Source organism: Pan troglodytes, chromosome 8 (assembly GCF_028858775.2).
Source record: "Pan troglodytes isolate AG18354 chromosome 8, NHGRI_mPanTro3-v2.0_pri, whole genome shotgun sequence".
Lineage (NCBI taxonomy): Eukaryota > Metazoa > Chordata > Mammalia > Primates > Hominidae > Pan > Pan troglodytes.
In genome coordinates this window covers 89303832-89321663 of record NC_072406.2, presented here as the reverse complement: position 1 = coordinate 89321663, position 17832 = coordinate 89303832, and the positions used below count along the sequence as shown (strand labels likewise).

At 44.7% G+C, this 17832-nt stretch overlaps 1 protein-coding gene across 44 annotated transcripts in view; it reads left to right on the top strand.

Annotated features, from left to right (window-relative positions):
• The window catches only part of KCNMA1 (potassium calcium-activated channel subfamily M alpha 1), a 764605-nt gene that overhangs the window by 531502 nt on the left and 215271 nt on the right, over positions 1–17832 (top strand). For all 44 annotated transcript variants that reach the window (XR_010146932.1, XR_010146930.1, XR_010146931.1 and 41 more), the window contains one exon: positions 15840–15950. Coding sequence is in view for 40 of the 44 variants with exons in the window: in XM_054659718.2 (XP_054515693.1) it covers positions 15840–15950 (111 nt within the window). In the remaining 4 variants the exon portion in view is untranslated. The remainder of the gene's footprint in view (positions 1–15839; positions 15951–17832) is intronic.

Below are 17832 nucleotides of genomic sequence, written 5' to 3'. Positions count from 1 at the left end.
CCATTCTGTTCTGGCTCTGTAATCTTTTATCACCGCTTTTAGCCTGGTTTTCTCTCTCTCTCTTTCTCTTTTTTTTCTTCTCCGTTTATGAAAATGCACTTTGCTTTTAATGTTCTTTTTGGGTCCCCACTGTTCCTGACCCTGCAGACACAGAGTCCGTCCTGTCATCAGCACCGGGCCTGTTCACTACTTTATGCATTGTTTCCTGGTTCAAAAGCTAATTACTAAGTAGTTTAAGGAAGGCCTTTGGTCACTTAGATCTTTCATCAGAAAATATAAGCTTGGGAAAGGCATGGTAATAAAGGGCCATTAGCACCCTTTGTTTGATGTTGTTTTTCCAGTCAGTAAAACAAGATTGATGAAATGTTATGTTTGGCCAAATTTTGAGTTTTCATTTGGAATTCAGTGTTGAGAGAATGGGCTGTCAGAATCAATAAGTTTTCTTTCGCTTGGGATATGGGCATGTGGTAGTAATTAGCAATATAAGGTCTTTAGTTGAGCAACCAAGCATGGATTCTGGCAGCAAACATAATGAGAAACTACAGTTGTTCTATTTCTAACGTCAAAAAGTTTCCAGATAAAATTAAATGCATTTGCAAAAGGAAAGCAGCTAAACTTTGTTGAAAGATAAAGTTCAGACTCTTAAAACAGTGTGCTGTGCTCTGAGTTTTTGTGTATGCATAAGTCCATGTGCTCTGCCCATGGACACACACATACATGTTCTCTGCTCCCCAGGACCCAATCAAATAAATGCCCAGAAAGAAATTAGAATGTATACATAGTTAAGGGATTTGTTTACTTGTGCATATTTTATTCAGAAATGATTTCTCTAACAATATATTAACTTGTCAGAGAACTCAAGGTAACTCATGATCTAAAGCTACAGAGACATAAAACTTTGAAATTCAAAGATTATTTAAACTACAAAATTTAGGCAGAGAAGATCAGGGTTTTGTTTGTACAACACCCAAATTCAGGATATTTGAGAATATGAAGATTTCATTGGCATTTCATTTTCAGTTTTAATCAATGTGTTTGGCATAATATAAACACTTCAAGTAGCATTCTCAAAGCCTCTTCACCATCAACACTATTTCAAGGGCCTAGAGTGCCTTACCCAACATTTTCATCACCTCCTGAAGGATACCCAGTCCCTGCAGTAGGTATGGGTAATTGTGCACATGTGCGTGTGTGTTGGCTATTTCATGTATGTTATGATGGATTGGAGCATCTAAGAATAGGGGTTTGGGTGTCCACAACCAAGGGTTCAGTGAGTAGCTGAGGCAGGTAATCTCTCTGAGTTGGAGGGATTAGGGACAACTGGGCTCTTGGGCTGATACCCCTAAATCTTATTCAGAAGGGTAGCCCTCCTGCAGCCCAGCCTGCCTCCCAAGGCCACTGCCTCCTCCTCCTTTCCTTTGTGTAAGGTCAAAGCTGCTTAGAGACAGGGAAGGCCTGAGGGCTGGTGACGCTCCCATGGCCTTTGGGATCCCCAGCTCTCTCCTCCCTCTCACAGCCCCTTGCAGTTTCCCCCAGAGGTCTCCTCCCTGAGTGTGATTCATTCCACTCCTGGTTAGTTTATGAGAACTGACAAGATCATGGTCCAAGGTCACATGGCCAAGGGCCATGGAAAATAATCAGTCACAGAGAGGAATCCATCTGCTGTAACCCCCTTGTTAGAGGGAGTCCAGCCAGGAGCCACCCAGACCTTGTGTTTCCCATGTTGGGACTTGAGTGACTCAAGTTTGAGGCAATCCTAGGCCCAGGTGTTTGGGACAGAGAGAATGGGATGGGTTTGGATTATTCTACTGATTCCTGGTAGCCAAATGCTGACAGGGCACACGAGAGGGGAATGAGTCATGAAAGACTAGATGTAGCCAAGGTGGGAGAGGAAAGTGAGTGTAATTAACTTGGAGGAAGGTCCTCAGGATGAAGCTGCTGAGCCGCCATTCTGGTTTGGGGAATAGTTGTCATGGACTAACCCATCTCTTGCTCCAATTCAAGAAAGCTGCCTGTGAAACTTAAATGCTGTGGCTTCTCTTGGAACATTTGCCTATAGAGACAGGAGTGCCACACACTTCCTGAAATGAGAATGTGAATCAGTGCAGCCTAAAGCCCCAGGACTGCCTTCTCTGGCAATAGTAATACCTACAAATATTGGCATATTTCAGAATCCTCACACTGATCCTGTGAGAAAGGTATTACCATCATCTCCATTTGGAATGAGTGAAGAAACTGAGGAACAGGGAGGTTAAGTAACTTACCTGACATCACCCAGCTAGTAAAGAGTTGGGCTGGGGTTTGAACCTGGACAGCCTGCTTCCCTGTGTCCTGCTGCCTCTCCAAGTCATCTCTTGAGACTCCATTCTGCTCTAAACTCAGTGATCTCCTATTGTTTGTATCTTCCTCCACCTTTCCCTATAAGTGGAGCCAGAGTACCGTGCTCATGATGGAGAGGAAGAGAAAGGCATGAGCTTCACTTCGGGGCTGTCTCCTCTCCCCTCCTGCCCACCCACTACCCCTAAGGGTCCTGGCCCCAGGATTGAGGGGAAAAAGATGGAGAGGGGACAAAACCATTCCTTCCTTTATTTTTCTCATTTGGTTAGACTAGAATTCTAATTCCCTCTTGAACACTTCTAGCAATGAAAGGCTCTCAAGGACAGACAGATGAACCACACCCAAAGTGAGAATTGCACCTTTTTTGTGGATTTCAACATTTTCTTCCCCTTCCTGGCTCCATCCTTTAAAGGTAGTTCCATGGAGAATTGTAGTGATCTGCTAAACTTGGACTTCCCCGCTGGGCAGATCTCACCTGCAGAGCCTTCTATACCCTTGCAGATGGAACCACCTGTTCCCTTTCACTCCTTAGTTGGTCTGCCGCACAGCACAGAGCAGTTATCTGGAGGTGGTTTCTTACTTACCAGTGAAAGGCACAGTAGAGCCCCACATGACCAGTTCTGCAGGGTGCATTTTGTGTGTTTGTTTCATAGCTTTGACTTGGAATATTCACCCTCAGGAGCCTGTATCCCACTGGAGGGAGTTAGGGCTGTCTGCATTCAACCTCGGATGTGGTCTCCACATTGGAAAGAGCCTTACATTCAGAGAGATGGGGACAGTTTGTCATGCTTTTCTATTTAAATATGAAACTAGAGTACTTAATTATCTTCTTTATTGTAAATGCTCATATTTTAAAGAGGATTCCATACTTTAGAAGAAATGATTGAGTATTCAATAGTTGAGAACAAAATTCAAAAACTAAAAACAGCCCAGCACAGTTAGTGACCTGCCTCACTGTCCATTCCTGTGGCCCCTCTCCATCGGTTCATTCACTCACTCGGCAAGCAGGCATTCTCTGTGTTATGCGTCAGGCATGATGCTGGGTTGTGTTGGGTGCTCAGGGTTCATTGGTGAACAAACTACCCTCGGAACCTGTCCTCATGGAGTTTACAGTCTCAAGGAGGTTGCAAGCACTGAGCAAGGGTACAACTAAAGCAAATGCCAATTACACATTTTTAATGTGTGCTGCAAAACCAAAAAAGACTAAGATTCTGCAACTGAGAAAAACAGGGATTAGTTACACTGGATAAAGTAGTCCAAGGAAGCGACACCTCAGAGGAGGAGATGCTAACTAACGCTTGTTCAATGACCTTGACCCAGCTTGCATTACCCACTAAGCTGGGGGAGCTAACGCTCTTGCTTTTAAAATCCAGGTTATGCAAGCCCCACTTGCAAACATAGGTCTTCAGTTCTACCTCCACTAGAGGAAGTCTTAAAAACTGATTGCTCGCTCGGACCCCAACCTGCCGGAACAGTGCTCACTTGACTTATCTGGAGATGGCATCCTGCGTATCTTCCCTGCTTCCTGATTATTGGGTTGTTTTTAAACTCTGTGTCTTTCCTTATATCAGAATTTGGACTCTCCTTCTCACTCAGACCTTTTGTTCCTTCCTGAGACCACACACTATTCCCTCCTGCCTGGCTGTCTTGTATCAACATGGAATTCCACTCCACTTCCTCCACCACACTCATGTCTTGTCCACCAGGGTTCTAGACTGATTTCTAAAGGATTTGGAATTTTAAATTGTCTAGTGTGCCAGAGCATGGATTATTTATTTACAAAGACTCATTTAATCTACGGCCGCATAGCCTACCCTACCTTAAAGGAATTAACATGAGTCACGCTTTCATGTCCATCCATTCCACATGTGTTTACTGAGGGCTTGCTACCAGGCACTGGGGACAGATGCGTTTCTACACATCCATAAAAATCTCCAACTATACCACAGCTTTTCTGAGCTACACATCGTACTATTTGGCCACCTAAGTGGTTGGGAAGTCCAATATCAGAGCTTATTGAAACCTCTTCTCTTGGTTCTGAGAGAGTCTTGCTACAACACCATTTCCCTCTCGACTCTTTCTGGGAAGGCATGGCCTCTAGCACTTGGGAATCGGATTTGAGATGATTTCATGTTATACTGACTTGGGCCGATCCACAGGCCTTTCCTTTCCTGTTTACTTGTGTCTTGGGCAACAGTCATTCTCACTTTTCCTCACCTGCAAGGGGCGGACTGCTCTCATGAGGGGTGTTTCCTATAAAATGTCATTTATGATTTCTCTATTGCAGACATGGCTCTGGTCGAAATGTGACTGAAGCTTTGCATCCTACACAGACTTAGATCCCTCATCAAGTAGCCATTCAGCCTTCATTGCATGAGCCACGTGACTTCCCCAGCCTGAACCCCTCAGCAATGTCTTTGGATTCCTAGATTTTAAAAGCCATAAATTAGCAAATCATCAACATATCACCAGGAAGGATCATCTGGTAGCGATTCTAGTCAGAAGGAAACACAGGCCCCAATAACCGATCTTTACAAAGATATGAAGAACTGTAGACAGACAGATACAGTAAATAAGAAGACAAATAGATAATTCAAGTTGACAGAACATCTGGGACTGATTAGGCATTCTGCTTTGATTAGCATTAAACTTCTTGGGAACAGGGAAAAAAATGAGCTTGCCCTAATACTTTGGAAAAATGACCTCTTGACTACTTCTGAAACGCGGTGCTGAGGGGTAGATACCCAAAGCGCTTGTCATTAGATGCCATGTCTTCTGATGTGATGTGCTAGGTATCCCTTCCTGATGAGAGGGGTCTTGGTGGGCGTGGGACATGGGCACTTCTTTCTTGGCATCTGTTTTGGATTCCTCTAAGCCATATCTTCAGTCCCTTTCAAACTTGAAGCTCTATTTAAAGAGACTTGGAAGCATATTAAATCAATTTCCTGATAATACTGATAGAATGAAGCTCCCCTGCTTTCCTGCTGTCACTCTTCCCTTCCACACACTTAGCAAAATGTTCCAGCTATTGTTCTGAAAACAAGAATAGAAATGTAGGTGGGAGATGAACTGTGTACCTTAAAAAAAGTCATATTCAAGCCTAGATTTTCACTCTCAAATATACTTTCTTCCATTAAAAAATAATTCGAATATGATTTCTCAAATTATAATTGCTGAAGATTCTGATCAATGGCTCCTTTGATTGGGTGAATCCTTGCCGGGTAGATTCAGAATCTCAGGAACAATTGCAGCCATCCAGACTAGGTTGCTCCATGTTTTCTGTCTTCGTACCATGTCATTCACTCTGCTGGACTTCTTTCCAGAGCTGTGCAAAATGGTTCCTGGTAGCTTTGGAGTTCCTTCCATGCTGCTGTCATCATACTATGAAACTAAACCAGAAAACTTTCTAACTGGCCAAGTCCAGTGTCTCTTTTTATTAAAACATTATAGAGGCCAATACACTGTGAGAGTTGTGGAAATCTGATTCTCTTGTCCCAAGGGTTCCAGTCTCCACAGCCAGTACTGGTGTTGCATCACAATGGCCTGCTGTCACCCCCAGAACCACAGGGACTGTTCCAAATATGGGTACCAGTTGCTGTAAAAGTAACCTATCTCCCCTCCTTGTACCTTTCTAACAAGAGGACATGGGGGCAGTTCAGAGATAGATATGTGCCCATCTCAGTGGGAGCTTATATGACCTTAGCCATTGACTCCAAAGGCAAATGTCAGCTAGTGTATAGAACAGCCTTAGGAAAACTCCCATTCTAACATATTGGCTCAACAAACAATAATTTGAATCCCCACCATGTGCTAAGCTCTGTGCTGTGGGTAAAATGTGGTTCTTGCTCTCCTGGAGCTTCTCTGAGATTCTGACCAATCAGTACCACCCAAGGAAACAGTGGCAGTGAAACAGAAGCTTGAGTATGCAGGAGCGTCTTCCCAGTGAAATGCTCTTTTTTCAGGAATTTTATTCATTGAAATCATAGAAGTGTACAATAATCATGAAAGCAAGAGACATTAGAGGGAAGCCTCCCAAAAGCATTTGATAATTCACATTGTTGAACATACCCATTGAACAGTGGAGAGCATAGGTAATAGCAGAGTGCCTTGTTCACCTAAAAGCTTACAGACCCAGTAAAAGAGGGGTGCAGAAAGATTTGGGAGGGTTGGGAATCCGCTGATGTGATCCTGAGGTCCACTCCTTTCCAGACCCCACAAAGGTCCTGCTGTGGCCTGTCATGCCTCGTATCATGCCTTCTTTTTACTTTTTTCCTTTTCTTTTTTTTTTTTTTTTTGAGATGGAGTTTTGCTCTTGTTGCCCAGGCTGGAGTGCAATGACGCAATCTTGGCTCACCACAACCTCCACCTCCCAGATTCAAGCGATTCTCCTGCCTCAGCCCCTCGAGTAGCTGGGATTACAGGCGTACGCCACCATGCCCGGCTAATTTTGTATTTTTAGTAGAGACGGGGTTTCTCTATGTTGGTCAGGCTGGTCTCGAACTCCTGACCGCAGGTGATCCGCCAGCCTTCTAACCTGTAGCTCCTTCCAGTCCCTGTGTGACTAACAGATGCTGGAGGTCTGCTGGGGCCTATGCAAGTATGTTGGGTCTACAGAGTGAATGGCTAGCAGCTTATGCTAGCTGTGGCAACACCGTTGGGTGTGGCTGGAGAACAAGGCAAAGATATGTCAAGTTGGTTGTCATTATGGGAGGGTCAGTCCCAACAGTATGTGCTCAAGGACCATGATACATGATTCACCAGGGGTGTTAGGGAGGGAGGTGGGGCTCGCTTTGTAAATCAAAACCCTCTCCTGGGCAAAATTCAGAGCCATTTCTTTGCTTGGACTCATTCTCCCTCTATTCCACCTTCATCCCTGAAGAGTGAGGCTGACCTTTGCCTGCCTTAGTCTTCTCTCAGTCTCTGCTTGTACAGAAGCAGCATTAAAAATGAAATCGGGCAAATCTGCTTTGATCTGAAAAAAGGAAAGTGCCATTCAGCTCCCTGATTTCTCTGTAAGAGCAGAGAACCATCTAGCATTGGGAGAGTCAGGTCAAGGGAAGACTTGCTTATTTTAAAATGGCCAAAGGCCACCAAGCCCAGAGTAATGGGATGAATAAGATGCAGAGGGGTGAGGGTGTTGGGGAGGGAGGCATAGGAGGAATCAGTGCAGTTTGTGAGGGTTCAGCAACTGTGGAATTGCTTACTGAAGAAAGCTGCAGAATTCCCCTTCCAGAGAGGAAGGAAGGAAAGAAAGGAAAGGAGAGAGAAAGAAACCTAAATGGTGGTAATACTTGCATACTAGGTAACAGTGAGAATTAGGTGAGAAACCAAAGTAAAGGTAAACAAGTCTACCAGTTAGGATTCTCTGGTTGCAGGCAACAGAAACTTATTTTTTTGCTGACTTAAGAAGAAAAGTTTTTTTTTTTTTTTTTTTTTTTTTTAAAGGTTAGGGTACCTTAGAGATTCCAATGAAAAACTGAAGAGCAAGATCCCAGAAAGGACAGAAAAGAACCAGAGATGCAGCTCTGACACTGAGGAAGTGGAAACTCGGGAGTAGTCATTACAGGGTTTTGTCATCAGGTTGAATCAACTCCCACTGTGATTAGCGTCAGCCCATCCAAGATTTAAAAGTACTCATTGGCCTCACTTGGGCAGAAAACCTTGACTAAAGGTCCCAAGACTGTATGTAATTGGGAGACTGTATTTAATTTGGGGAGGAGCAATTCCCCAAATTAAAATGAGGTGCTGTCCACAGAAGGGAGGGTGTATGCAGGACAGGCAAAATCTACCAATGTCCCCCGCACTGAGTTTCTCAGAATGTAAAGAATTGGACTGAGGCTCCATGTAGGCTACAAGCTACAAAATATGTGTGATCATTTCTCACCACGGTCTAATTATGGAGGTCTAACTGTGATTTGGGATGGTGGAAGTGTAGACACAGATCCCTCTAGGGTAGCTGAGGTTCTGACTGTCTGCATGCGATAAGATGCAAAGTTTTGGCCCAGGTGGGACATCACGGTATTCCCCACTGGGGCTGCCAGTTGTCTGTCCTCTGACCTTGGGGCTCTGCTTTAGAGGTGCCTTTGCTGCACTGTTGGGATCTATTTGCTCAGACTTCTGCCCCATTTAGGGAAACAGCAGCACAGCCTGCCACACCCAGAACAGCTCCATTGACAGCTGGAGAAGATTACTTTATTCACTTCCTCACTAGGAGGGAGAATGCATTTCCTTCCTTTGTGATTAGCAAAGTACTAGATGTGTCCATGGATAGGAAATTATCTTATTGCTGAACCTCCTTTTTTTAAAAAAAATTATTTTAACAGGAAATGGTGATAGGGTTTGGGGTTGTGGGACTGATACACACTCTCATTTGCTTTGTTTTTATTTTTCTTTATGTGTACAGATCCCTTACAAACTTGAAATATGCTAGTAGATTCAGGGTGGTGGAATAAGCCTATGGTCTAAAAGGCTTGCAGTGAACTACCTGTTAATTTTTTTCCGCACTTACCATGGGATAGAGTCTCCAAGATGCATACTTTGTCAACCAATCCATCGGTTAACAAATAGTTCCTGAAAGCCCAGCAAGTTTCGGGGGTTCCAAGCCGGGTCCTGGGGTAGGGTGGAGGGATGAGGCAGCACAGCCTGGAGTTAGGCTTCATTTGCCCATGATGTCTCCCCTATCTTTACTGAAGTCAGTCCCTTTGAGACATTGAGTAAAGGAGGAAGTGGGAAGGTAGGAGTTGGATTAGTCTTATTTTTTGGCAGTGGGGGATTGAGCCTCAAGGGAAGCGCTGGGAAACAGTAACCCTGAAGGACATGCCCCAAATCAGGGAAACCTGCATTAAGACTAAGTAGCCAAGAAAAGCACTACCAGGTGAGAAGGAAAGGAAAGGCCAGCTTGCAGGAGTGTCATGGAGAGGTGGTGATGCAGACACCAAGGGTTCAAGGTCAACCTAGGGGGGCAAACGTGAAGCTTTGGTGCTGACCACTGTGTGGTTTAGGTCGTTGGGTCTCTAACCCCCCACACCCTGCTTCCTTTATGATACAGTGCTGCTGGTTCCCTTGAGAAGTACTTCTTAAAATTCATTCCCATCATGTCAGGGGCTACCAATGTTGAGATGCATTTTGGGAGGAGCAGGACGAGGAAAGCATGATTAGAAGGCTCAGCAGAAAGACAGAGAGAGTCTAGCATATGTATTTGATATAAATATTATAGTTTTACAGAGACATCTAGATCAATATGTGCCACATTTCATCTACCTCTTTGATAAAGTGAACACAATGTATTCAGGGAAAGCTGTATAGGATTTTCAATTTACTCTGTCTGATTTATTGTGACAAGATAGCTCTGGGTTTTTTAAGTTCTTTATACTCATTCCAGTAAAAATGGATATAGTATCTTTAAAAATAAACAGCCCAGAGCTGTGCATTTTACATTGTCTTCCTAGAGCAAGGCTCCGCTAAAGAAAGATCTAAGGCCTCCCCGCCCTCGCAGAACCTGATCGCAGTAGGATTTGCTGCCATCCCTTCTCTTTGGCTTTTTTGAGGGAGTGTGGGAATGGTTGGGGGCAGTGGGGACAGTAAATAGGAAAATCAGTTAGGAAGCGATTGCAGATGTCTAGATAAGTTATGATGGTGGTGTGAACTAAGGTCGGACAGAGAACTGGAGCCCTGTGTGAGGATTCATCAGTGTCTGGTGGGTGCAGCCCAGTCAGCCTGGGCCTCTTCATTTTAGTGACTGGCCCCAGGTCACTGAGAACTCACCCCCCAGTCTCCCAATTCCCAGCTTAGGTTTTCCTCCCTGGCACCAGCTGCTTTCTTTCATCAGAAGGCATGAAACTGAGGGAGGTGTTGTGCTCTGGATCTGGCACTCATCTTGCAACCTGTTTCCACATCAAAGAGAAGAAAGGTGCTAGATTAAACAATTGCCAAGGGCTATTCATTCAGATGCTGAGATAAACTTAAGAACGTGGGAGGGGGCCCATTGGTGACTATTCCATGGTCACAGCTTCCCTTTTCAAAGGCTACTGGCTCTAACAACCAGTATCTGAGGCTTGTGAAAAGTATGTAGATTTTCCTTGTCATAGACCTAAAAGTCATCTTCAGTGGCTCTCTTGATGCCTCAGTCACTGCCCTCCTGTCCTCTTCTGCCTTCTGCCTTAAGTCACTTCCCCTAGGTTGTCCTGTGTATCTGTGGAATTGAGCTCTGAAACTGAAGTTCTGGCTCAACTTGGGCATGTGGGCTTTCCTGGCCCATCACTGAGAAGAGAGTAGAAGGATTGAGGAGAATGTGTGGGATTTCATTCTGGAGGCAGCGATGCTTAAATGGCAGGAGAAGCACACCCATGTATATTTAGTGAAGATATGCACATGAAATAAGCAACTGGCAAATTTATGGTGACCCTCAATAGTGTTCATAATCATCAAACTTCTTCTCATGAAGTCGTTCTTACCCCTCCAATGCCATGACCCACCAGCACTGCCCTTTTCAGTTAAACCAGCCCATATTTATGGAGCCCTGACCCAGCACCAGGCACTACTTGCTCACACTGGATGAATAATTCCTCTCCAGAAAGTGCCATTGGATACTATTTTGGCATTGAAGATGCTTCCTTGTGTGTCTGAGGTGGATCTTTTATTCTAAGCCATGACCTGTCAGCTTATGTTTATTTTATGTTACCTTTGCCCAAGAAATATTTGTTTACAGATCCAGACCTAGCGTTTAAAACCAAAAAGTTCATCAGATCAGAAATGGTTATTGATTGAGGACTATTGGTCATCTTCACAAATTGAGCGGTCAGGCCCTATAGAAATTGGTCAGGACAATCGCTGGTGGTCTAAGAAAGTTCAGATCCACATCCACAGATGGGGAGAGATTTAGCTACTCTCATAGCTGAACTTTCCTAAATATTCCCCATTGTAAATGGATCATTAAGATTCTTGTTATCTTCTAGATTCCAGGCTGGTGAGGAAGTCCTGAGCTGTACATGACATGTCTAAAATAGACATTTGGGGTAGGGCACGGTGGCTCATGCCTGTAATCTCAGCACTTTGGGGGCCGAGGTGAGCAGATCACTTGAGGTTGGGAGTTCATGACCAGCCTGGGCAACATAGCAAGAACCTATCTCTACAAAAACCAAAAGAAAATTAGCCAGCTGTGGTGGCATGCCTATAGTCCCAGCTACCCAGGAAGTTAAGACAGGAGGATCGCTTCAGCCTGGGAGTTGAAGGCTGCAATTACCTCTGATTGAGCCACTGTACTCCAGCCTGGGCAACAGAGCAATACCCTGTCTCTAAAAAATAAATATAATATAATATAAAATAAAATGGACATTTGCATCACTTTGCAGCCCGTTACTTGCTCCAATCATATGGCTTCAGTTAAGTTTGGCTTAGAGTTCCTGACCAGTGGGACTTATGATTTCTGCCTGTAATCGGACTTTGCTAAGACTATCATGATACTGCCTATCCAGCCAGACTCTAGTGATCTTGCAAAACTGTGATGGTTTATCCACTCCAGTTCCCAGACTAAACCTCTCTCTTGGCCGGTGGAGGACCCCTCCAACACCCCCTCCATCACGTATCCAGGAGGACCTCTGTGGGTCCATTTTTGCTTGCCCTGAAGGAGCAGAAGCTGAGATATACAAGCCTCTTTCCTTTCCACCACCACCTTCATCTTAGTGGGAACTGAAGTGGGAGACCCAGATTGCATCCTGGGCAAGTCACTTTTACTTGCTGTGGGATGCCAGGCATATATGACTTAAGGAAAGAGTTTCAGAGAGGTTACCTGAAAAGACTCAGGCAGTGAGAACACAGTGTTGTTGAAGGATTAGGTGGGATTGCATAGGCCACAGAATACTTTATATTGGTTACATCCTAATTTACAGATACCATATGGCATTTACCATTTCATAGTGCTTACCATGGAGCAGATTACTTGGCCCTTCCATGTATCATCTCCTTAGATATCAGGATAACTTCATGAATCAGGCACCAGCTCTGGCCCCTCAAAGGCTCTGGCTTTTTAATTGTAAGATGCAAAATTGGTACATTGTCCAAGACTATTTAGTTATTTAGTGTCTGAGCTGAGTTAACACAGGGCTATCAGAGTATGAATCTCACATGGTAGATATGTAGGCATCATGGAACCCAACAGAGATAACTTTGGATGGGGATCTTTTTTGGCATTCTTCAAATCACGCCCTGTGAACAACCATTACTCTGCCTCCAATGAGGTCACACCCTGCTCTCTATCTTAGCATATTTGTGATGATATCTCTAATAATTGAGGATGCAATAAATTCTAGTTCTCTTCTTCCTGCAATAATATCCTTCCCCAAACTATGGCCCTAGAATCTTCAAAAGTCTTGAAAATATTTCTGGTAAATAAATGTTCCCTATTCACTGTCCATCCCTCATGCTCTTGCAGGGCCCTCCTCAGACACAGGCTGGCGGAAGCAGATCTCCTCATACCGACTGCTGAGTTAGAGGCAGCTTCTCCCCCATCCATCAATTCTAACTGCATTCAAACATTTTCAATATGTGGGCTCCTTGATAACTTTCACTGTATGGAAAACAAAATGGAGGGAAATGATTATTGGCACAAAAGGGGGAGGCCATAAATCTTCAAATCAGATATAGGACAGATTGGAACAATATGGGTTCTCCAAGGTTGCCATGATAATGTACCTAATAACTCTCCTTGGGCAAAAAGGCAATCTGCTTTCAATCAATCTCGCTTTTTTTCTGAGCAAAAATACCAATTACGTTGAAGGAAGATTTTTTTTCTTCCTTTTTTGATAAAGACAGCTCTCCACCCCAGAAATCATGCTGTGGCTAAAAGATATATTTTCAATTGTCTAGAATGGTATTGGATAGCTAGCACCAAATGAAAAAAGTCAATCCTTTTTTTCTCCTCACTCTTGCCGGCATTTGTCTACTTCTTAAGAGAAGTGAAAGTTAATTAAAGGCTTAAGGGATAATATTGATTGCATTGGAATATATTTTATATGTACCCAGCACATTTTCAAGGAAGAGAACCCTGACTTTTTCTAAGGCTGAATAAATCAGCCAGCTGAGCTTTTGATTCAAGGGTGAGAGGGGGGAACTCATCTTTTCCCCTTGCACTTCTCACACATCTTTCCTAGGGATGAATGATTTCAGAGAGGAGGAGGAGATGCTGGCTGATGTTCATTCAGTTCTTTGCATGCTGGGTAGGAAGAATGAATGTTCAGGCATTTCCCCAGACCTATCATTGATTTGAGCCTAGCTTTGAGTAATAACCAGGCTTATGCTGGTATAGAACTTCGAACTTTACAGTGCCTGGCACAGGAGGCTGGCTGGGTGGTATTAACCTCTCAGCTTCCTCCTGCACTGAATGGGAATAAATACTTTGCCCACACCCTTGGTCGCAGAGCAGGGAATCACATCTGGCTTACTTTCACATCTAAGTGATGAGAACAGTCTCAACCACGTATCTGTCCTGTGGAGATACCCACGCATTGGATTCATGTTGGCTTTGCTCCTAATCTTGGAAGTCTATGTGCAGAGGATGTTAGAATGGCAAAGTAGCCCTATTGTCAGTTGCAAGGAAGTTAGGTCAGTAGGGGAATTCTGTTTCTCATTCACTTCAAACATAATTGGCAAATTCAAAGTCTGAAATCTTATTCAGAACATGCAAATTTATTTGAAGTATTTTGTCCATGTAAATGTACATGTGCCACAAGAAACATTTTAAAATATATGATAAAATGCATATCATCCAAATGTTCAATCTATATTGTGTATTCTGATATACTGTGTGTCACACTATCTTAGCCTCATACTACCCACCATATACTAATGAGGGGGTTAGTCATATGGGCTTTGGGCAGAAAATTTGGGTGGGTGGCTAAGGGACCTTCATCAACCTAGCAGGAGAGCAAAGTGATCATGTTAAGACGTCTCTTCTGAAGTAGCTCATTGACACTCTTCCCTCACCTTGGTGGCCGCTGCGTGCCTGATTGCTAAGCGCACCACCGTAACAATAACAGTCTATAATGGTGATATTATTAACTGCATCGTGCATATTATTGATTTACTCTTTGTTCTGCATCATTATCCTTTCACCAATGAGTTTACTGCATTATTCTCACATACTTAGTCAAGCACCAAATTACAACGAAAGGGCAGGCTCTTATAATGGCATCTAATGGAACATTGCATAAGCCATCATCACTGCCTCCTATTATGAGCCACCTCCAGCCAATGAGCTTTCTGCCTTAGTGGAATGTGCACAGAGCAATTATGAAGTGCAAGGGACATGGCCATTCTAAATTTTACCCAGGAAATTACCATGCTGCATGTTCACCACCTGCCCAAGTCTCAGAGCGCAGCTAGAGACTCAGATGCTGTCACTATCAGCCTGGGGGGCACAGGGACAAGAGTCGAGCCTCTTGCTACATACAGTCTCTTCACTAGAAGCCAGTGGTTTTATCTCCACAGTCAGTCCTTGGCTTTTTGTCTTGTGGCTGACTCTTGCATCAAATGCTTACTCCTGACTGGGCATTATGTGGCACATATAAGTGGCCATGACATTGCCTGGTGCCAAAGTCAGATTGGCCAGGAGCCCCGAGCGGTTGGAGGGACTGTCAGTCTCAACAGTTGTGGGGCTCATCTCTTCCGGGTGAGCCACTACTTCCAGAAACAGAAGTCCAAACCACCCTCAAACAAGGCGAGCAATTCCAGCCTCATCCCTTCCCAGCATCTCCCCATCTTGAGGTAAATTCCTTTAGCTCTCCTGGAAATCCCAGGCACCCTAAGGAAGCAGCCCTCTGGGGACGCACAGCCAGCTGGCATGATCTTCCATTCCATAGGCATCCCAGCCCCATTTAGCCCTGAGTAATGCTCACTTACTGTAAAGTGTTACATGCCCCCATTGTCGGAGGAGTTATAGTGGAAAAATGCAAAATTTCCTTTTTACTGCTTATGGCCAGCAGAGCCTATAACGTGTCAGGCCGCACATTAGCCACCCTGATAAAAGTCTGCTTTCTTACACACAAAATCATCGTTTCAGCAAGATTTGTTATCTCATTACCTGATAAGCTCTATGTCATAAACCAAGACTCATACAGTAAATCTCCCCGGAGGACACTTTGTGGGCAGAAAGGGAGAGATATGAATCTGCAAGGGACTTGATAATGCAGCATTTAAGCACAAGCATAATGTCACTTATTGTTAAATGCATAAAACCACTTGGCCAAACGGTTGGGCTTTTAATAGGATTTTGTGCAGCATCAGGTGAGAAGCCATATGCCTTTTCTGTCTAGGAGTCTCTGAGCACCTGCTAGCACCGCTGCTTTGCCTCACTGCCCTCTGGGGATGGGAGCTGGGCTTTTATGGAGGTGGAGGGAGGAGACGAATGCTTCCCCTGCAGCTGCCTGGCTTCTGCTGTCTTGCCAGGGGGTGGGATGCAGGGTCCTGTCGTGGTGCCTGGCCTGATCTAACTGGCCTCTCCTGTTCAGGCACATTGTGGTCTGCGGACACATCACTCTGGAGAGTGTTTCCAACTTCCTGAAGGACTTTCTGCACAAGGACCGGGACGACGTCAATGTGGAGATCGTTTTTCTTCACAAGTAAGAGCTTCCTACTGCTGTCAGACCCTCTGCCCAACCACACACCCTGCGAGGGACTCCGTGAATGTCTGTAAGAGTGGAGGTCTTGGGGAATGGCACTGGGGATGGGGCCAGAGTTGGATAAGCCATAATCCCTTTTGGCCTCGTTGGAGAAGATATTGCAGAACCAATGGAAAGGGAAGCAACACACTGGTTCAATGATGAGAGCAGAGTCTGCCTCTGTGGAGGCGATTCTGGGACCACATCCGACTTTATTTCTGGAAGAAATAATAGTGGAGCTCATTGTGGGTCCAAGTCATCATCATTGTCCCCTTAGCAATCTGGCGTGTCCACATTATCTGCTGTGGGATGATTAGCTGTATGGTGTGGATACATTAGGAGTCCTGGAGTCAGTTGGTGACCAAGCAAGACACCAACTTAAGAGGAAGCAGGACAGAAGGTAATAGTAATAACAACTGCCGCTCCTAGGAACCCCCAGCATGGGACCCTAGCCCATCACTGTGCATGCAGGCTCCCATTTACTCCACAAACAGAGTAAAAATACATATTCTGGACTCAGATTCCCTGATCTGAATCCTGACTCAACCAACTACTGGCTGAGCAAGTTACTTAAGCTCCCTGTGCCTCAGCTTCCTCATCCATAAATCATGGAGATGATAGTAGTTCCTACCTAGTTGGGCTGTGATGAGAATGAAATGAATTAATCCATATGAAGTGTGCAGAGCAGAGTCAGGCATGCAGTAAGTCTTCAATAAGTGTTAGCTATCAGCCTGAAAAATAATGTATATTTGGTTGTATAATCCACTTAGGAGGTAGGTCTTATCTTGTATGTTTTACAGGGGAGGAAAGCAAGGTATCTCCCTTCTACCCAATGTTGAGGTTTTCAACTTTGCCTAATCCTCTTTTTAGATAAAAGGTAGTCTGCCCCAGGAATGGAGAGAATTAGGGGGCTCCATTATGGTGACATGTGTGGTACCATGGTCATCTTCTTTTATGGAGATGGGGCTGTCATGGGGCCAGTCCTGGCACCACATTGCAAAGTCCAGGACAAAGCTAACATGTTTGTGCTGGCTTGACCTGCTGTTGACTACCCAGCACGCGGTCCTACTCTGAGGTTCCACTGAGGTCGGCTTCCCTACAAACTCCCTGTTTGGTGGATTGCTGTCCTCTGGCATTTGCTCACAGAATGCTAGACTTCTGACTTGTCACCATGTTGGGGCACCAACATTTCTCTTTTCTGCACTGATTTCTCCAAACTTTGAAAAAACAGACCAGGCTATGTTAGCACAGGAGCAGGTACCCACAGGTTCCATTCAGTGCTTAGCCACTGATTACCTGCTGTGTGGCCCATCCTCTGCTGAGTGTTTTGGAAAGTTCACGAGAGGTATAGTGTGTAGGCTGTGCCCCCACATGAGTTGGGCATTTCAAGATGAACACACATGCAACCATTAGAGACAACATCAACCCTGTGTTATCCAAGGGATGCTGAAGTCATTTTGATCAGGTGGCAGAAGTGACTGGGGACATCTCTTTCAAGGAGCGTCAGTCTATGGTATTACCCGGGCAGGCTTCTGAATAGGGTATGACTTGTCATGGGTCTGAAAGACTGGTCAGATTCACAGAGGCAGCCACTTTTCTCTCATCCACTGCTTTAGTTTGAATAAACAAGCTGGTAAGGTGTGGTTGCTCATGCTTGTAATCCCAGCACTTTGGGAGGCCAAGGTGGGCAGATCACTTGAGCTCAGGAGTTCGAGACCAGCTTGGGCAACACAGTGAGACCCCATCTATACAAAAATAGAAAGATTAGCCAGGCATAGGGGCACATGCCTGTAGCCCTCGCTACTCTGGAGGCTGTGGTGGGAGGATGGCTTGAGCCTGAGAG